General features: G+C 38.6%; 7 protein-coding genes across 21 annotated transcripts in view; 4 read left to right on the top strand and 3 right to left on the bottom strand.

Annotated features, from left to right (window-relative positions):
• LOC103044584 (zinc finger protein 501) overlaps positions 1 to 17,657 on the top strand; it is a 234,011-nt gene extending 216,354 nt beyond the window's left edge. Inside the window, exons 2-3 of one of the 2 annotated variants that reach the window (XM_049482346.1) lie at positions 12,292 to 13,989; positions 14,326 to 17,657. In XM_049482346.1, the coding sequence (XP_049338303.1) occupies positions 12,413 to 13,989; positions 14,326 to 14,371 (1,623 nt within the window). In that variant the 5' untranslated portion in view covers positions 12,292 to 12,412 and the 3' untranslated portion in view covers positions 14,372 to 17,657. Of the gene's footprint in view, positions 1 to 12,291 lie in introns of both variants that reach the window. The other variant, XM_049482345.1, reaches the window with a different exon arrangement.
• The window catches only part of LOC103036135 (zinc finger protein 239), a 245,471-nt gene that overhangs the window by 51,106 nt on the left and 175,655 nt on the right, over positions 1 to 18,710 (bottom strand). The window lies entirely within an intron of this gene.
• LOC111188212 (gastrula zinc finger protein XlCGF49.1) overlaps positions 1 to 18,710 on the bottom strand; it is a 232,620-nt gene that overhangs the window by 85,509 nt on the left and 128,401 nt on the right. The gene's annotated exons all lie outside the window — the stretch shown is intronic.
• Positions 1 to 18,710, top strand: part of LOC111190415 (zinc finger protein OZF-like) — a 589,012-nt gene that overhangs the window by 496,571 nt on the left and 73,731 nt on the right. For 2 of the 7 annotated variants that reach the window (XR_007440220.1, XR_007440227.1), the window contains exon 1: positions 8,784 to 8,869. The exons of 4 other annotated variants lie outside the window; for them this stretch is intronic. The gene's annotated coding sequence lies outside the window, so the exon portion shown is untranslated. Of the gene's footprint in view, positions 1 to 8,780; positions 8,870 to 18,710 lie in introns of those variants that run through there. One more of the 7 variants, XR_007440222.1, reaches the window with a different exon arrangement.
• The window catches only part of LOC103025045 (zinc finger protein 501), a 266,885-nt gene that overhangs the window by 174,444 nt on the left and 73,731 nt on the right, over positions 1 to 18,710 (top strand). Inside the window, exon 1 of one of the 4 annotated variants that reach the window (XM_049482377.1) lies at positions 8,782 to 8,869. The exons of 2 other annotated variants lie outside the window; for them this stretch is intronic. The gene's annotated coding sequence lies outside the window, so the exon portion shown is untranslated. Of the gene's footprint in view, positions 1 to 8,781; positions 8,870 to 18,710 lie in introns of those variants that run through there. One more of the 4 variants, XM_049482383.1, reaches the window with a different exon arrangement.
• LOC111197445 (zinc finger protein 239-like) overlaps positions 1 to 18,710 on the top strand; it is a 184,162-nt gene that overhangs the window by 95,051 nt on the left and 70,401 nt on the right. The gene's annotated exons all lie outside the window — the stretch shown is intronic.
• The window catches only part of LOC125780385 (zinc finger protein 239-like), a 103,022-nt gene that overhangs the window by 73,414 nt on the left and 10,898 nt on the right, over positions 1 to 18,710 (bottom strand). The gene's annotated exons all lie outside the window — the stretch shown is intronic.

Raw genomic sequence — 18,710 nt, 5'->3', positions numbered from 1 at the left:
TTATATTTTACCACTAGTATTAAACACATCGGTGGTAAAGGCGGTACAACCATCTAATTTTATTTGTGAAAGATTAAAATGCTATGTGTCAGGGTGCAGCAAGGAAGGACGAGGAGAGCAGACGCAAATGCGAGGGTTTTTATTAAACAAATAACAAAAGACAAAAATAAACAAATAAAGTACTGGAACCAAACTGAAAACAAGAAACACGGAGAGCATGGGTGAACCACAGACACAACCATAACAGACGATACATGTACAAGGACCCACACACGAGAAAGGATACACGGACTATAATTAGTGGTGGACACACACAGGAAACAGGAAACACCTGGGACTAAGGGGCGGAGCTACAAATGAACACAGGTAAGTGGAAAACTACTGAGACAGGAGACACAGAGGAGCACAGGTCACGTGGGGATAACACACAGAGACATGAGACAGGGCCAGAACATGACACTGCGAATTTTAATAATACAGGCCATTAAGGCTTTTTATTATTATTCGTTTGGTTAATGAGAAAATATGTATGAATTACTGTTTTTTACTAAAGTTCTCACAATAGTTCCCTTACACAGACATTCAGTCATGATCAGGCAGTACTCAGACACGCACAGATACAAATTAAAGCTTTTATTAAACAAAGTCACAGTTCAAAGGATAGCCAAAACAAGCAAGGTTACCACGAGTAAGCAATAGTCAGAGAGGGGAAGCATACAAGGTACAAAAAACTAAACAAAAAAAAACAGGCCCGCAGATGGCGCTCTCTCCTCATCACGCTCAATCAATGGTGGCACCAGGTGGCCCGGGGCATCTGTGAGCGGATGTATCGGAACCTAGTCGCTGTGCTTTCTTTCGAGCGCTAGCAGCTCAGGCAATGATGCGTTGGCATCAGCTCAAAAAAAGGGGTGACTGATTTCACATGTGTCGGAGAAGGCGTGTGCTTGTCTGCACCCTCCTAGGGTCGCAGGTGCCACTGGTGATGGGGACGCAGAAAGGGGTGGGACAATTGGACAACCAACTTGGTAGAAAATGGGAAACAATCTGAGAAAAAAAAAGTGTTTATGTGTCCAAGGGTCACACATAGAGCAGCAAAAAGGACAAGGCAAAAATCGAAAAAGTCGAGAAAACGTAAAACTAGGTAACAATGGGTATGCAAACAGAGACTATGGAATAATGCTTCATACACAGCAAATTCAGCAAATTGAGTTGGCCTTTTAACTGTTCAGGAGTTCAATCTGAACTGTTGTGGGAGTCAAAATATTTATCCCATCTAAAGTAAAATACAGCTCTCAGCTGCAGTTAATTTTACCATAAACTCCTTTACAGTGTTAACAAATGATGCAAAGATTTGTGTTTTTAAACTAACATTATTAAAAATCATTGTAAGCCTCTAAAAAAACCCTCCTCAACATTATAACCCCTGTGTGTGAACAGAGTCCTTTAAAAAAAAAGAAAAAAGCAACCTAGCAACCCTACCTAGTATTTTAACAATAATAAGACATAAAAACCTGTCTAATGTAAAATATATATTTTTAGTTCTTAATTATTTAGTGAATATGATGTCCCACTTTTAGCTTTTTGAGTTCTGGGTCATCTAAGTAGTAGTGTCCAGCACAAAGTTCAGGTGTGAACAAGTAGAGTGTGTCTTGAAAAAGAATCATAATCCCATTACTCAAACCACATTCAGAGGTGATCAGAGAGACCATGTATGACCATATTATTACAGTAGGGTAAACAGTAAGCTCCGCCTACATTAACCGTGTGAATGCACCCTGCTGAAATGTAATAACCACAAAACCAAGTCACCCACTGTCCATTTGGGTTAGCTGCCATACTATAACGCTACAATAACAAGCTAATGGATAAAGGTGATATTTGTGGCACAAGAGAATCTATGTGTCTTATCTTGATTTAAGCTGAGGATTCTGTCTAAAGGAATCTGGAATATTCCTAATGTAACCGGCCCCACCTCCAGCTGAACTGATAAGAGAATTCTAAACACTAAAAACGCTCACAGGAAGTGCAGTTAAACTGTCAGGTGTGAATAATTTTGTGTTTTGGTGAACATTTTGATCAAATCTGCCAGGATGCATGTTAATGCCAGGTGTGAACGAGATCTTTGTTAGCAAATGTTCTGCATCTGTTCACACTAATCAGACACTCCTGACTCAAACACAGCCACACTGGTAGTGATTGGATTTGCTCAGTTGTGGCCTTTAATAATGTTTTTTATCTCCTACACTAAAGGTCTGTCCCATCAATAGTTACTGGATCCTCTTTGTTCCTGACTATGACTGATGTCACAAAGCAGACTGAGGTTATAACCTGAGATTGGAGAGGAAGCTGAAGGTGAAGAAGAAGCAGAATAGAAACAGCGCCCCCTTCTGAAATATAAGTGTTTCTATATAAGTAAAGTTTTAGTACAGTGTTTGGTGGGTTTCTGTCACTGTGGGCTGCAGAGCGCAGTAGTAGAGAGCAGAGTCTGATACTGCAGTAGAGGAGATCTCCAGATCCACTTTATCATCAGTTTCATTCACTTCAGCGTCCAGTCGCTCAAACTTAGGAGTTGCGTGTAGTATATTTTTGTTTTTGGACACCATGATTCTGAGTAAAAACTCTGGTCTGGATCCAGGATACTGCCGAAACCAATGCAGATAGTCCCCAGAACTAATACCACTATACTTGCAGGAGAGAGTAACTGTTTGATCAGCATGAACCTGCATTTTGTCCTTTAGTGGTTTTATTGACTGTGCAGAACCGTTCCCTGTGGAAGAAATCAGTAAATATTTATTAACTTCACTTTCATTAGCAGGTGGTGTTGCATGAAAGTTTAACACAAAACAGCAAAACACAGCTTATTAAGAAAAATGCAGAATTAAAGATAGACTTACCCAGTTTGATTATAAACACAGCCAGAGAGCACAGGAACATCATGGTGACTCCAGTGTTCAGATAATGAGGAGAGATCTGGAAGCTACTTTTCAAGCATGTAAAGACTCCTCCTACATTAGTTATAAGAACAGAGGGATGCAGATCAGAGTGTAGTGTAGTATATATTCACTCCACAGTTAAGAAAATTATTCAGTTCTGTTTGATGATAGTTAATCTGTAAATTATCAACCCAAGAAAATGCCTGCTTTAAGGCCGTCAGCACCTGTTCCTGTGGCAAGACCAAGGTCTTTAGCCCCTAATTCTGTTCCTGTTGCTTCTGCTGCCTCTCTATACTCGTTTGTAGAATAATATCTTTCTTTTTACAGGATATTTTTATATATAATTTCAAACGTATGTTTGAATTTAAGAACTTATTACAGTGTTTTCTGTATTTGTGAAACATAACCACAGCAATATGTCCAGATCATCAACACCTTAAAGCAGCATTACCCTGTGTCAGAGAACAAACCGGGGGCCAAGAAGACAATGACTTTATAAACATGGTAAAAAAAAGTGTTTCAAACACGCTAATAACATATCAATAAAAAGATTGTGCCAAATCTTTATGAACAGGAAATGATAAGAGAGGTGTAGAATTTGTCTATCTGCTGATTTCTGTGAGGTGTAAAAGCACACAGTGGAGAAAAATCACATTCCACCAGGACCATGGAGCAACAGAACACTAAACTAAACTGCATGACTGGCGTACAATAAACAGATGGTGCTGTGCTGATTCAACTCTTATTACTGAGTATACTATAATAAGAATAAGGTGCAGAAATATGCAGTACGCTATGATATATAGTTAGACACAGTCAGATTATAACATATTTTAAGATGTAGTGCAGTATCTTAACAGCAGTGGAAGAGATGAGATATTGTAATTATTTTAGAAAATTTCATTAACATTAATGTGAAAATATGTTTCCTAATATAGAACACTTGTATTTTCATTTTCATTAATAATTTAACATTTATTGCTCCAAAATAAGAAAAAGTTGGGACAGAATGAAAAATCCAAATAGAGGAAAACTACAGTGTATTTTACATTCCACAAAAACTAAAAATAAATTTTGGCCCAGAACATAGAAAGCAATTAAGTGTTTTAGGTTCTTTTGTTTTAGTCTTCTTGCAAACACGTCTTAATGTGTACAAAAATTAAAGGTGATTGTTACAATTTTAGCTTCAATATTCTCCACACAGTCTCTTAAAATATAGCAATTTTATTCCATAATAAACTAACAATAAATAAACAATCACACTGCCTGTTAGGGTGAGGTAAGCTGTTTTCATGTGTCAGAGAATTAGCAGTTGGCTAGTATCGTGTCAAAAATATAAATCGACAATCAGTTTAATTCTAGCTTTTAAAAAAATCAAGCAGACCAGTGACTGGCACAATAACAGGTACAAGTTTTTACTGAAGAACATTTTTAGTCAAATCCACACTGATTTTTTTCTACAGCTGTTCTGCACTTCATGAACTTTTAGACCAATGAGATCATTGTTTATTTGCATCATTACCAAAAATCTGTTTAGTAAGGAGAGGTCAGGAAATCTAAAAGTTGGAATGTTAGAGGAGAATTTCAGAATGTTTACACGAGAAGAAAGGGGCTAGTAACCTGGACCTGCCAGTAGGTGGAGTAAGGTACAGGAGGTGGTACAGTGTGCAAAAGCAGGTTCAGCCTCAGGGCTAAATGGAGTCTCATATACAAGTCTGGGGAAAAAAATAAGAGACCACTTAAAAATTACGAGTTTCTTTGATTTAAAAAAATTGAAAACCTCTGGAATGTAATAAAGTGGATGGTTAAGATCACAAGCCATCAAACCTAACTGAACTGCTTGAATTTTTGCACCAGGAGTGGCATAAAGTTATCCAAAAGCAGTGTGTAAGACTGGTGGAGGAGAACATGCCAAGATGCATGAAAACTGTGATTAAAAACCAGGGTTATTTAATCAAATATTGATTTTCGAACTCTTAAAACTTATGATTATGATTATGAACCTCATTTCTTTGCATTATTTGAGGTCTGCAAGTTCTGCATCTTTTTGTAATTTCAGCCATTTCTCATTTTCTGCAAATAAATGCTCTAAATTACAATATTTGTATTTAGAATTTTGAGAGAACTGGTGTCTGTAGTTTAAAGAATAAAACAACAAATGTTAATTTTACTCAAACATATACCCTTAAATAGCAAAATCAAAGAAACTGATTTAGAAACTGACTGGTCTCTTATTATTATTATTTTTTTTTTCAGAAATGTAAACTATATTAAGTGCATCAGATGTTTTGAAGTTTCTATGGAAATTAATGACTATAGTGGAAGAAGGGTATTATTCCAAAAGACTGGTGAAGGCTGGTGTGCTTATTCCAAAAGACAATGATTCTGTGGCCATTGAACAAAATACGTATAACAGCATGATGCACCGTTAATATTTACAATGTCTATGGAGGTGATTCTTAGGGCTTTTAAGTGGGTCATAGGTGGGGAAAGGTTGCATAATGGCACTGGGCTCCAACCAATTAGGGCAGGGGTGTCCAAACCATTTTTGTTGGGGGCCAGAAGGCCAGAATATATTTGCAGTCACAGACTACAGACTCAAATAATGAAATATACCACTTATAATAATACATTTTCTTGATTACTATCATTTACACACCATTTTACATTTAGTTTTTTGGCTTTCTCGATTACATGACATTGCGCTCAGTAGCCCCTCCCACTTCCACTCGCTGTTGTGTTTTACTGAGATTTTAAGCAAACACAAAATAGCACAATATTGTTATGTGGAACAAAAAATATACATGGTTTTCAAAAATTGTATTAAATAAAAATCTGCAATTACAGCTGCAAGTCTTTTGGGGTTTTGTCAGCCAGGTTGGATAGAGAGTCTATGAAAAGTAATTTTCATTTCTTGTCACAGATGCCTCTACTCAAGAAAAGCATCCCCACGGCATGATGCTGCCGCCACCAGCATGTTTCAATGTGGTAGATAGTGTGTTTAATAGATCTGGATTGGGATCTGGAATGGTTTTAAGTGTTTCACTGCCTATTTGCATGACTGCCCTTAATGCACTTGTGATACTTGAATGACTGTAAATACCTGAAGCTGGCAGCACACTCTGAACAGTAATATGGTTTTGCTTCAGTGTGAATGCGCTGGTGTTGCTGGAAATAATTCAGTCTAGTAAAGCTCTTGCCACAGTCTGAGCAGCAGTATGATTTTACTCCAGTGTGAATGTGTCGGTGTTGTTGGAGATGACTCTTTTGAGTAAAACTTTTTCCACAGTCTGAACAGTGGTGAGTTTTCTTCTTGTCTGTACTTTTTTGCATTTGCGTGTGAGGTGAGGGAGAGGTTGTTTGCTGAGTATTGGAGATTTCTCTGGATGCCATGTTTTCCCCTTCGTTCAGCAGCTTAACATATTTGTGAAATTAAACGACACCCAGGTAGAAATGTTGACACTGGGATCAGGAGAAAACTTGAAACAGGACAGCCTTCAGTTCTAAAAGAAACACAGAAAATTTTAAACCTAAGCTTAAATAAAAATACTGATAAATCATAGTTAGCCCATAGTCCGAGTCAGTTGATGAGTTTGTTTGAGTCTGTTTGGTTTGGTTTCACATAGGCATTAACCTAAACACACCAAAATATGCACCAATAAACCACGCAAGCACATAGTTTCCTCTGATTGGTCCTTGTCCTGGTAATTTCTGTGCATTAGAGATATAAGGTGTGTCGTGTGAACTGCTTGAAATGCAAGCCCTGCCTGACATAAACCCCACAAAAACATGTGCTAGCACTATAAATTGTTTAACAATAAAAAATAGCTACCTTTAGTAGCTAGAATTATTCGTAGGGATATGTAAAACAATTTATGATGGTTATAGGAAGTAATTGATTTCAGTTGAGGGTGCCAATAATTTTGTCTGGCCCATTCTTGGATTTTTTTTGTGTGAAATTATTTTAATTTTGCCTTTTTCTGTTTTTGTTTTTATGTTTTGTTTTCATCCAGTACACACAAAGATAACACACGTGTAATTCCAATATTTTTCTGTGAGTAAAAAATTAGGGGGCCAACCCTTTTAGCCATGACTGTATTTATTAATGTATCTGTCTGTATTAATCTCTGTACGCATTCATTTAGCTACTTATATATCCCTACATATCTTTACTATCTTTCTGTCTGTATAACTCTGTATTGTCTGTCTTTATAGCTCTCTACGTACTCATTTTGCTACTTATTTTTCCCATTATATTATATTAGTCTGTCTCTATGTTTATAACTCTATTTATGCATGTAGTTATTATTTATTTATCCCTACTTAGAGATTCTGTCAACACCAATTTGTGCTTCCTTTAGGTCTTCAACTGTCTCACTCCCTATCCCCCTAATACTGATAACATTGCAACCCTCCACCATCTGCAGAGAGTTGATGATGCTCTCTTTTGTTTATAAGTCGTTTATGTGATCATTTGAATTTTTAACCAAGGTGACAACCATCAATGTTGATACACATGAGCCCTTACATTATCCTTCACATACCCCCACCGTCCTTCTCCTGCTGCAAACCCCTGCAGTGTTTCCAACATATGTAAGGTCCCCCTGAATATGCATATATGTGAACAATAAGTAAGATCTATAAGTTAAGGATTTAGGGCACATTCTTGCGAAACTGGAATTTTAATAGGCTGTATACTTCTTAACTTAACTGGTGGGGGGGCAGCAGGTGAAGAAACAGGTGGAGGAGTGGCCTTGAACAAAACTCCTCATATAAGAATGAGCTCATGAAAGCCCTGTTAGCATCAAGAGACCTTCACTCTGTGGAACCTGCTGCTGGTTTTGGTTACAGCAGGTTTTGGTCTCCTGTTCCACCACCACCTGTGTGGCCCCAACTCTGCATGGTACCCTCTGCCTTTGGAGTGGCAATCTATTACGTTGTGCAGGTTGTTGGAACAGGCTTCTCCTCATAATGACTGCCAGGTGAATTATTGGTCATTGTTCAACATATTCCTTGAGTTTTCTCTAATGTTCTCTAGAAGGGAAGAGGAGAGAATAAAGAGTCCTTTGTCCTCATCAAGGTCGTCCATCTTTCAGAAATCAATGTGTCAGAGATAAGTTCTCCAAAGCAGTCTATTGCACAACTACTGATTGGAATACAGAAAGACTGGCCTTGTGATGATGACTGCAGAGGAATTTCAGATGCTGTCACGAATTTCGAAGCTGAGACTTACGCCAGGTTCACACTACACAACTTTTTGAGTTGTCAGTCAGTCAGTCAAATTTAATACACTCAAAAAGGTTAAAAGGATATTTCCTGAATAGGTTTACTAACAAATGGGTCTGGGATGGGTTTAGAATATAAGCGGTTACTATTGTGTTTAAAGAATTTTGGGATTTATCACTTAGTTTAGGGGTTTTATTTTTTCATTTATAAGTATTTTTTATTGTACAGACCCCCACCTCACTTTTTTTGGGTGATTTCACTGGATTTATTGTCGCGTAGTATTCTTTTATACGCCAGCTCGGTGGACGTATGCCTCACAGCGCTGCAGGACTTTTATTTTGACAGCAAGTTGCCGGATGTGACGCCATTGGCTCCGGGATTCTGCAGCTCGGGGTCTTGCATAAACACTTGCATAGTGCATAAACACAGCAGGATTCAGGTCTGTTTATTGTATTGGATCAGATCAAGGAACAGAGTCATTGTGATGTATTGATTGGACATGTTCTAATAGTTTCAGCGCTTTGGACAGATGTTTGCTGTGGTTTAAAATGAAGACTGGATTCTCTGTAGGTGAATATGGAAGGGTGGTTAGAGTTTCCCCCGGTCTCCAGTAAAGTGGAGCAGCAGAAGATCCAGCTCTGATCAGCAGCTCCACACCTCTGTACTCAGACTGCTCTGCTGGAGGAACACCATCAGCTCACCTGCTGCAGGTATGGAGATGTTCCACTCTACACCTTCACACTGCTCTACATTTACTCTTAGACACACAGAAACACATTCAGAAGGAGCAGCATATAACATCACACACACTATGAACTACCTACAAACCCTGAGCGATGATTTATTGGGGGAATAATTATCTTGTCTGGTGGGTTGTAGTCTTAAATTGTGCCGTATATGTAATGCTGCAGGCCGGAGCCGCCAGTGGGCGTGTGTAAAGGGCGGGCCATATGTCATCATTTTCGACTGCATCCAATCCGCTACTAGACTTTCGTTGTCAATCACTTTTTATTAAGCCAATCGACAACAGGAGCTTCTTCTCAATCACTTTCTACTGCAGCCCCTCATCTTAACAGATCTTTCAAAAGAAGGCGGAAACAGCGGTGAACCAGAATCTGTACATGTATTTTACATTACTAAAACGTTATGTTCTGTATTAACAGTTTAAACACACTTCTGTGCTATTGTAGTTAGTCCTGCATATGATGAAGTAAAACACGGAGAAGCTATATCCTGCTCTTAAACAGAAGTAACTGAATGAAAACATTAGATCACCATTTAGATTCAGTTTTCAAATGACTATGAACTTACTTTTGCACCCTTCTTCCAGTTATTTTTATTTCTACACATGTTTTAAGTTCATAAACATACATGATATTAATTAACTGTCAGGTTATTATCAATATTAATACACATCTGCCCGTTTTACTGTTAGGTATGTTTGGTATACAGAACAATCCGCATATTTAGGAGTCCCACATTTGTCCTACGCTCTTACATTGTGTCTGTGTTGTATGGAATAATCTAATTATACATTCTGATTATCCATTCATAATTACTTATTCATAAACAATTACTCACTTCTCTAAAATCTAGACAGTAAATGTGAACCTGTCTTGATAGCAGCCATACTACATCATTATTTTTAGCCAATAAATGTTTTATTAGTACTTTGTATTATTATTCAAAACATTGGTAATCTTTCCAGTGAATCAAATGAACGTTAATTTTTTTCCCACAATGATTTATTTGAATCACACACACACACACACACACACAAACACACACATCCAAAGAGATTGCATTTGCTGCGAGACATCATGTTCTCAGCACTTTATGAAGCTGGAGGTGCTGTGTTTTGTGCCATGTTTTTTTTTTTGTTATTCAGGATAAAGAAGACAAATTTGTCTCTCTCACTATTTAAAGTGAGAGGGAAATGGTTAAACAAGCTTCAGCCACAATATTAAAACCAGTTACAAGGAAAGCAGAAACAAGTAGGTGATTATAATGCTACGGCTGACCAGTGTCATTTATATACTTAGCTGGTTTTAATATTGTGGCTGATCTGTGTTTCATCTGCGTATGAATAAAGTATTATGCAAAGTATATAATAGAAAGCTACATGTTTTAATAGGCTTCATAATGCCTTATATACACACAGGAATGGGTTCCCAAAATGGTGTACATGATATTTAAGCGCATGTAAATCTAAATAATCTCCCTTAAAATAATAATAATAATAGCACAGCTCCCCAGCTACTTTCACTCAAACATCTAAATCTCTGCTCCTCTTCTCAGAAGCCCTGCAGGAGTTGTGTCACTCTCAGGAGGACTCATGTCACACTCTAAGCAGGACACGCCACAAGCACAGAACCAGGCAGCAGTTGCTCTGGACCAAACCAGGCAGCCCTTGATTGAGCCGGTATCTTGTGTTGTGTGGCCGGTAGGGTTGCAGCGGTAACCGGTTTCACGGTATACCGTGGTATTAAAATGCACGGTTATCATACCGTGTGTGTTTGCTTATTACCGGTAAAACGCAAGCCAGCGGAGAAACTCACCCGCGCATGCGCAACTCTGCTCCGCTTCAGCTACTCAGCACACAGCGGTGAGAACGGCAGAAAGTGCTAGACTAGAGCTTCATTAACAATTATTATTGTTAATGAAAACGAACCAAATAACGAAAACTGAAAGTGAAACTTAACTAACTTATTTATAAGCGCTGTTTTCACTCCCGCAGTTCTACAGCGGGAGGTGTTGTGCTGATTCTGTCCGCGAAGCGGGAGTCGGATTGAGCAGGGAGTCGGATTCGGCACAACAGCGGCAGCGCGGCAGCACCTCGCGGTCCGCGGTGTTAGTTGTAAGCGCTCGCGCTAGCCGCAAAATACGACAGAAAACACTGAGAAACTGCAGAATTATGTATTGGACTAAAATGAGCACGAGGAGATAAAAGAGAACCTTTACCTGTGAGTAGCTCACATCAGAACACGCAAATCTCTCTCTCTCTCTGTCTCTCTCTCTCTGTGTCTCTCTCTCGCACGTGAACTTCTCCGCACTGTGTTTAGCTGTTCTTAAAAATAATTTTAATTAAATAATAGTTCTATGCTTCTATGTTAGTGTTAATTAACATAATTCTGATCATATTTCGCTCATTCAAACAGCCTGAAAACAGACTTGTAATCTTGTAATCAACAAGCTTGTAATCAATGTGGCCGTAAAGTCACAGCTAAAGGAGGAAATACATCAAACCTGTTCTCCCATCTTCGAAAACACCACCCCGCTGTGCAGCGGAAAGTATGTGTTCAGTTTATAATTTTAATCTGAACATAAATAAAAACCTCTTTGTAGTCGTGCACAACCCATGCGGTAAGCGCCCGCAAAAGCGCTGAGTTATCCGAAATTTGGGCACGCAGGTACAGGCGTGAAGTGCGTGCTACGATGGATTCACGTGTCCGTGTAAAGGTCCTGGCCGGACTGGATGTGAAAGACGCCATTCATTTACATGCGTTTATTTTCAAATTCTGACGTGCCTGTTTTTCATATGTTGAAGGTTTTAAGGTATGAAAGCCTTAAAATAGAAATCTCTATTGTGAGGATCATGTCAGAAATAAATCCCCTCTTTCTGCAGTATCTGGTTATATACCAACTTTTTTATATATATACACTCTTAATGCCCTTAAGAGTAGTGGAAAAACATGGTTTCCTTCACCTGATGGTGTAGTTTCTACAATAAATAGTTAATTGAACAAAAAACCTTTGTTGTAATTTCTTTAAGGGTCAGTTTAATAATATAAGTAACAAACTGTGATACCGTGATAACCGTGATACCGCGGTATTTTCCGAGACGGTTATCATACCGTGAAAATCTCATACCGTTGCAACCCTAGTGTCCGGGTTGCTACACTTTTACACTTCTGAGTTCTGCTTTTTGCATCCCGTCATCATTGCGTTTCTGTTCTAGCTAATGGCCAATGTCCAAATCAAGATGCATCTAAAAATAGAACATTTCCCCCACGCCTAATAATTTTTAAGAAAAATGTTGACTGTCCAGATAAAATCTTTATTCCCCCAAGAGAAAAAAAAATCTGATATTTTATATTGATATTAGGTTTTCTTTTTTCTGTTTCTCTTCCAGAAATGAATGCTGTTCTGTTCCAGCTCTTCCCCTGATCCCAGTGTCAGTGTTCCTAACTGGAAGAAGGCTAGCTGCACAAATACAATCAGAAGATTTTAAGCTGCTGAATGAAAGGGAGAACATGGCATCCAAAGAAATCTCTGATACTCAACAAACATTATCTCCTACACCCAAGAAGCAAATGCAGAAAAGTACAGGCAAGGAGAAACCTCACCACTGCTCAGACTGTGGGAAGAGTTTTACTCAAAAGACTCATCTACAAACACACCAGCGCATTCACACTGGAGAGAAACCATTTCACTGCTCAGACTGTGGGATGAAGTTTAATCACCAGTCTAATTTCCAGCGACACCAGCGCATTCACACTGGAGAGAAACCATATATCTGCAAATACTGTGGGATGAGTTTTCATAATCCGATTAGTCTTCGAACACACAGACACATTCACACTGGAGATAAACCATTTCACTGCACAGTGTGTGGGATTGGTTTTTTTCAAAAGAGTCATCTCAAAGAACACCAGCGCATTCACACTGGAGAGAAACCATATCAGTGTTCAGACTGTGGGAAGAGTTTTAATAAACAGTGTACTCTGACAAATCACAAGCGCATTCACACTGGAGAGAAACCCTATCACTGCTCAGAATGCGGAATGAATTTTTATCAACAGGGTGATCTCCAGCGACACCTGCGCGTTCACACTGGAGAAAAACCATATTACTGTTCAGAATGTGGGATGAATTTTCAGCGACCGGGTCATCTCAAGGAACACCAGCGCATTCACACTGGAGAGAAACCATATTACTGTTCAGACTGTGGCATGAATTTTTATCGACACAATCATCTGCAACAACACCAGCGCATTCACACTGGAGAGAAACCATATCAGTGCTCAGACTGTGGGAAGAATTTTAATCACCAGTATAATCTCCAGCGACACCAACGCATTCATGCTGGAAAGAAAACGTATCTCTGTTCAGACTGTGGGATACATTTTAAGAATCAGAGTAGTCTCCAGCGACACCAGCTCATTCACCCTGGAAAGAAACTTTATCACTGCTCAGATTGTGGCAAGAGTTTTAAATATCCAATCGGTCTTCGAAGACACAGACACATTCACACTGGAGAGAAACCGCATCACTGTACAGAGTGTGGGATGAATTTTCGTCAACAGGGTCATCTTAAACAACACCAGCGCATTCACAGTGGAGAGAAACCATATCACTGTTCAGACTGTGGAAAGAGTTTTAATAAACAGTTTACTCTCAAAAAACACCAGCGCATTCACACTGGGGAGAAACCATATCACTGTTCAGAATGCCAGAGGAGTTTTTGTCAACAGATTGATCTCCAGCGACATCAGCTCATTCACACTGGAGAGAAACCCTATCACTGCTCAGACTGTGGGATGAATTTTCATCATAAGGGTAATCTTCAGCGACATCAGCTCATTCACACTGGAGAGAAACCATATTACTGTTCAGTTTGTGGCATGAATTTTTATCAGCACAGTCATCTCCAGCGGCACCAACGCATTCACACTAGAGAGAATTCGTATCACTGCTCAGACTGTAGAAAGAGTTTTAAAAATCAGAGTAGTCTCCAGCAACATCAGTGCATTCAAACTGAAAAGAAACCGCATCTTTGCTCAGACTGTGGCAAGAGTTTTAAACATCCTATCAGTCTTCGAACACACAGGTACATTCACACTGGAGAGAAACCATTTCACTGCTCAGAGTGTGGGAAGACTTTTCGTCAAAAGAGTCATCTCAAACAACACCAGAGCATTCACACTGGTGAGAAACCGTATCAGTGCTCAGAATGTGGGATGAATTTTCCTCGACAGGCTAGTCTCCAGCGGCATCAGCGCATTCACACTGCAGAGTAACCGCATCACTGCTCAGACTGTGGGACAAACTTAAATAATCAGTGTGGTCTCTAGTGACACCAGCCCATTCACACTGGAGTGAAACCACATTACTGATTAGACTGTGGGAAGAGTTTTAATAGTACGATTAGTCACCAAACACACAGATACATTCACACTGGAGAGATTATTTCAGTAACTCTACTACAGTGATTTGTATATGTTCTCTTTATTTGTGTATGCAATATTAGTAGCAGTGGGATGTGACTAGATATGGTCTGTATAGTAAATAAGACACATTTGGAACTGCTGCTGGTTTGCATGCAAGACAGCATGATGAAAACATGCAAATGTGTGAGAGTGTTGGTTACTCTTACTAACTCTGCTGAGAAGCGGCCTAACCTTTTATATATTATGTCCAGGCTGCAGGTAATATAGCCGCATTGCTCAGAACTGAACCACTAGAACTGAACAATTTAAAACTTTTTCTCAGCAACCGAACAACTATTTTATTAATACATTGCTTATTTTTTCTTGACTATTATAAAGCAAGCTGTTTATTCATTGGTGGTTTAAACTTTATTTCCATACAGTGGTGTGAAAAAGTGTTGACTCTGTTATGATTTCCTATATTTTTTGTATTTATGTCACTTTTAAATGTTTCAGATCATCAAACAACTTTAAATATTAGTCAAAGAAAACACAAGTAAACACAAAATGCAGTTTTTAAAAAAGGGTTTTTATTATTAAGGGAGTAAAGAAAATCCAAACCTATAACTGGCTCAGCCACCCTTAGCAGCAACACCTGTTATCAAGCATTTGCAGTAACTTTCAATTAGTCTTTCACAGCACTGTGGAGGAATTTTGGGTGCAGGTTCCTACTAGTGTGCATAGAACAGTATTTACAACAAGTAGAATAGTACAGTACACAAAATATACACAATGCACACAATAACAATACACACAATAACTTACACTATAGACATATTGACATATGGTATTGCATGGAAATACATTAAGTGTGACTAAGTATATAAATATAAATGCTATATAGATGTGCAGGTATCTAGAGTGTGTGTAGAAGTAAGGAAAACATCCAATAGGTGACAGAGTAATTATGATTAAAGTGCAGGTACAGAATGAGTTGTGTGGGACATACAGGGTGCAGAATGCTGTATGTGGGATAAGCATGTGAAATTCAGATAGCTGCAATGTGAAGTAGATTAATGTGCAAGATGCAAGAGTTTAAATAAGATGGCAGTGGGGTAGGTTGGGCAGAACACTATTCCACAGCCTGGTTGCCTGTTGGAAGAAGCTCTCTCGGAACCGGCTGGTTCTGGTCTTCAAACTTCTGAGCTTTCTTCTACTGGGAAGCTGTGAGAACAAGGAGTGGCCTGGGTGGGAGGGGTTCATGAACTGCATTTTTAAGGTCATGTCATAGCATCTCAATAGGATTCAAGTCTGGACTAGGCCACTCCAAAGTCTTAACTTTTTTCTTTTCAGCCATTCAGAGGTGGACTTGCTGGTGTGTTTTGAATCATTGTCCTGCTGCAGAACCAAAGTTAATTTTAGCTTAAGGTCACAAACGGGGCCATGTAGGTTTGCATTTTTTTCTCCCTAAATAATGAAAACCTTAATTTAAAACTGCATTTTGTGAGTGACAAACATGCAAAAAAAACACTTTTTTACATGTATTTACATAAAGGAAATCTGTGTACTAATTATTTAGTTTTACCTGTCTCTGTATAATGCTCAATCCCACTGACTCAAAGACTGAATATCCTGACTCATCACCTGCTGTTGGACAGAGGTGGCTGCAGCACAGAAGAAGTGCAGTGACTGCAAGCTGAGATCAGACTTTTCCAACAACCTTTGAAAGAGTCACTAAACAGAAAAGAAGCTCGAACAGTGTGGGGCCAATCAAGTGAGATGGAATGGGAAGCTTTAGCTGCTTACCACACTTCCGCTTGAGGCATTTACTCAAAACGTTTTACAGTAACTTATTTGTGACCTATTTTAATAGCAAAGGTGACTGTCCCATATCTCCAGTCAAACAGTGTTTCTTATGTTGTTCTTCCAAATTCTGTGGAGAAATACTTTCAGAATTCTTGCTTCTGTTTTACTCCAGTCAAAACTGGAACCACCTGTATTTTAAGATGATAGCAAACTCCAGCCGTATAGAACATCCCTTGACTATAATGATGTGCAAGTTTTCTTGACACTTTACAGTTTTTGGCCTTATTTCTATGAAAAGGGTTTACTGTTCTCAGAACACACATGGTCACATGTTTTGTGATGTATTTAAAATGTCTATTTACCCCCTGACCTCCAAGATTGAGGCATGAAGGCTTTCTTGATCATACATTTTATAGTCCATATGCATAATAAGTTTAATAAACTACTGTGTACTCCTCCTGAACAGGATCAGATTGATCTGATTTGCGTAAACATACTGGAGAGATAGAGAGACACTTTCATTCCCTTATTTCTTCAATAATGGACCAATTTCTACAGGCTCATGAGCTCCATTCTGTTCTTGGCTCTAGGGGATGTTACCAACTGAGCATTAAAAAAAGGAGTGATTCTCCCACTAAATCACAATGAAACAAATGGTCCTTCCAGCTATATGCTGGAGATTAGGAGATATGGAGATTTTGATGTGCTCTCTCAAAGTTTTGTCTACATTATACACCCTTAGACATTCTGCCAGGCTGTGCCACCATAGCAGGTATTTATCTTAATTTTCTGCCCCAGTGCTGCTGCATGTTGCCCCTCACCTGAGATCCCTACAGCTGAATGACCATTATATTTGCACTTTGTGCAATTCTGAAAAAAATTGTGGTGGATGCTCGGTATGTTAAACAGGATGCTCTTTTGTATTTCTGTGACCCTAAATGATGCTTCATACTCTGACAGCACCAGTAATAAGGCTATTACATGACAAGGATCCGTTGGCTGACATTGATGCTGCCCCTGACACTTTCAGTCAGTATAACCTTCAGTCCAGGCAGATTTCCCAGAGTCCCAGACCACATCACGATGGTTAGCAAATGGATGAACCTGCCCTTAACTTTCAGGAAGTGCTGTACTAAGTTCATTATGTTGAAAAGTAAAAAGGATTGCTTTTGATTCTTTTGCTATTGTTAAAGTATTTGATAAGTAAGGCCCTATCCCATCCCAATCCTCCCTCTATAAATTGGGACAATCATTCAAGCACATGATATAAATATAGCAGTAGAGCACTAATGTTTAGTAACTTAGCTGCTGGTTATCTATAGGACAGTGTATATCTTCAGAATAGTATCAGGTGAAGCAGCAATTAATAATTAATTATTCATTGTTTTTCATTAGTGAAACTATACATGTTATTTTTTCTATGGATTCTGTACTGACATGTATTCTGGCTGTTCTGTATGTTTTGATTCGAGGGCTTAGTGTTAATAGCATGTTTCATAGTAATTTGTATTAATGTAAAGTTCCAATAAACCATTAAAAGAAATGAACTGGGCACCATCTTCATCTGCGTGGTGATTGGAGAATTTGTCAATCTGCTTATCTATGCGAGGTCTATGAGCACACAGTGGAGGGAAGTCACATTTCCCTAGGACCATGGAGCAACAGAACGCTAAACTAAAAGTTCAAAATGCAGCATAAGTGTGAGATAATGGGGATAAGGTGCAAAATTTAGGCAGTATGTTATATTATGTAGGTATACACAGTCAGCTTATTATGTGAGGTAAATTGTGCCAAAAATCAAACTAAAATGAAAACACTAAAATATAAATGCTAATACAGTATACAGTATTAGCAGTAATAGCTTTTTGCCTTTTCATTTTCATTCCCATACAGATATTTTACAGTCAGATCTAAAATGAAAAAGCTAATGGTGAAAAAAAAAATAACAGCTTCCCTTTGCCTTTTCTTGAAGAACTGCTTAGTTAATGTCAAAAAAAAAATCTAACTAAAATGATAACGTTTTTATTTATTAGTCCTTGCAATGGGGTCCATGTCTGACAGAATTAAAATAAAACACAAAATGGAAAGATCAATAGCAAAGTGACAGGTTGTTATTCAATGTTTGGCAATAACGGCGCTTTAAGTGCCAAAATAAAAAGGTAAACGCAAAGAAAGATTAGCGCTCTCTGCTGGTGATTTACTTTTTCATTTTCCAATTTTCTGTTTCGTTTTTAACTTTTCCAGCATGCAAATACATAAATGAACAGTAGGCGAGGCTACAACTACTGATTCTCCTTCAAACAAGAGCAAGGCAGTATGGAACGCCAAAAGGGCCAAAAACGTCTGGACGAAACGCCTTTTGTCGAAAAGAACATCCTAAGGGTTTTACACCGGGAAATATGCCGTATCATTTCACAACGACGTTAAAAGCAAAAAAACGCCTTTTTTCGCCGTTGTTTTGACCCTTTTGGTGCGCCGTACAAAGCGCTGTCTCAGTGCAAATAAAGCGTGTAAAAAAACTGCGTTTTATGTCCCTGTCTTGACGCCATAAAAAGTGCCGTTTCAGCCAATGCTCTAACCGAGAAACTTGGAGAGA

Source organism: Astyanax mexicanus, chromosome 8 (genome assembly GCF_023375975.1).
Source record: "Astyanax mexicanus isolate ESR-SI-001 chromosome 8, AstMex3_surface, whole genome shotgun sequence".
In the NCBI taxonomy this organism is placed as follows: Eukaryota; Metazoa; Chordata; class Actinopteri; order Characiformes; family Acestrorhamphidae; genus Astyanax; species Astyanax mexicanus.
This window is presented reverse-complemented; position numbering and strand designations above follow the sequence as displayed.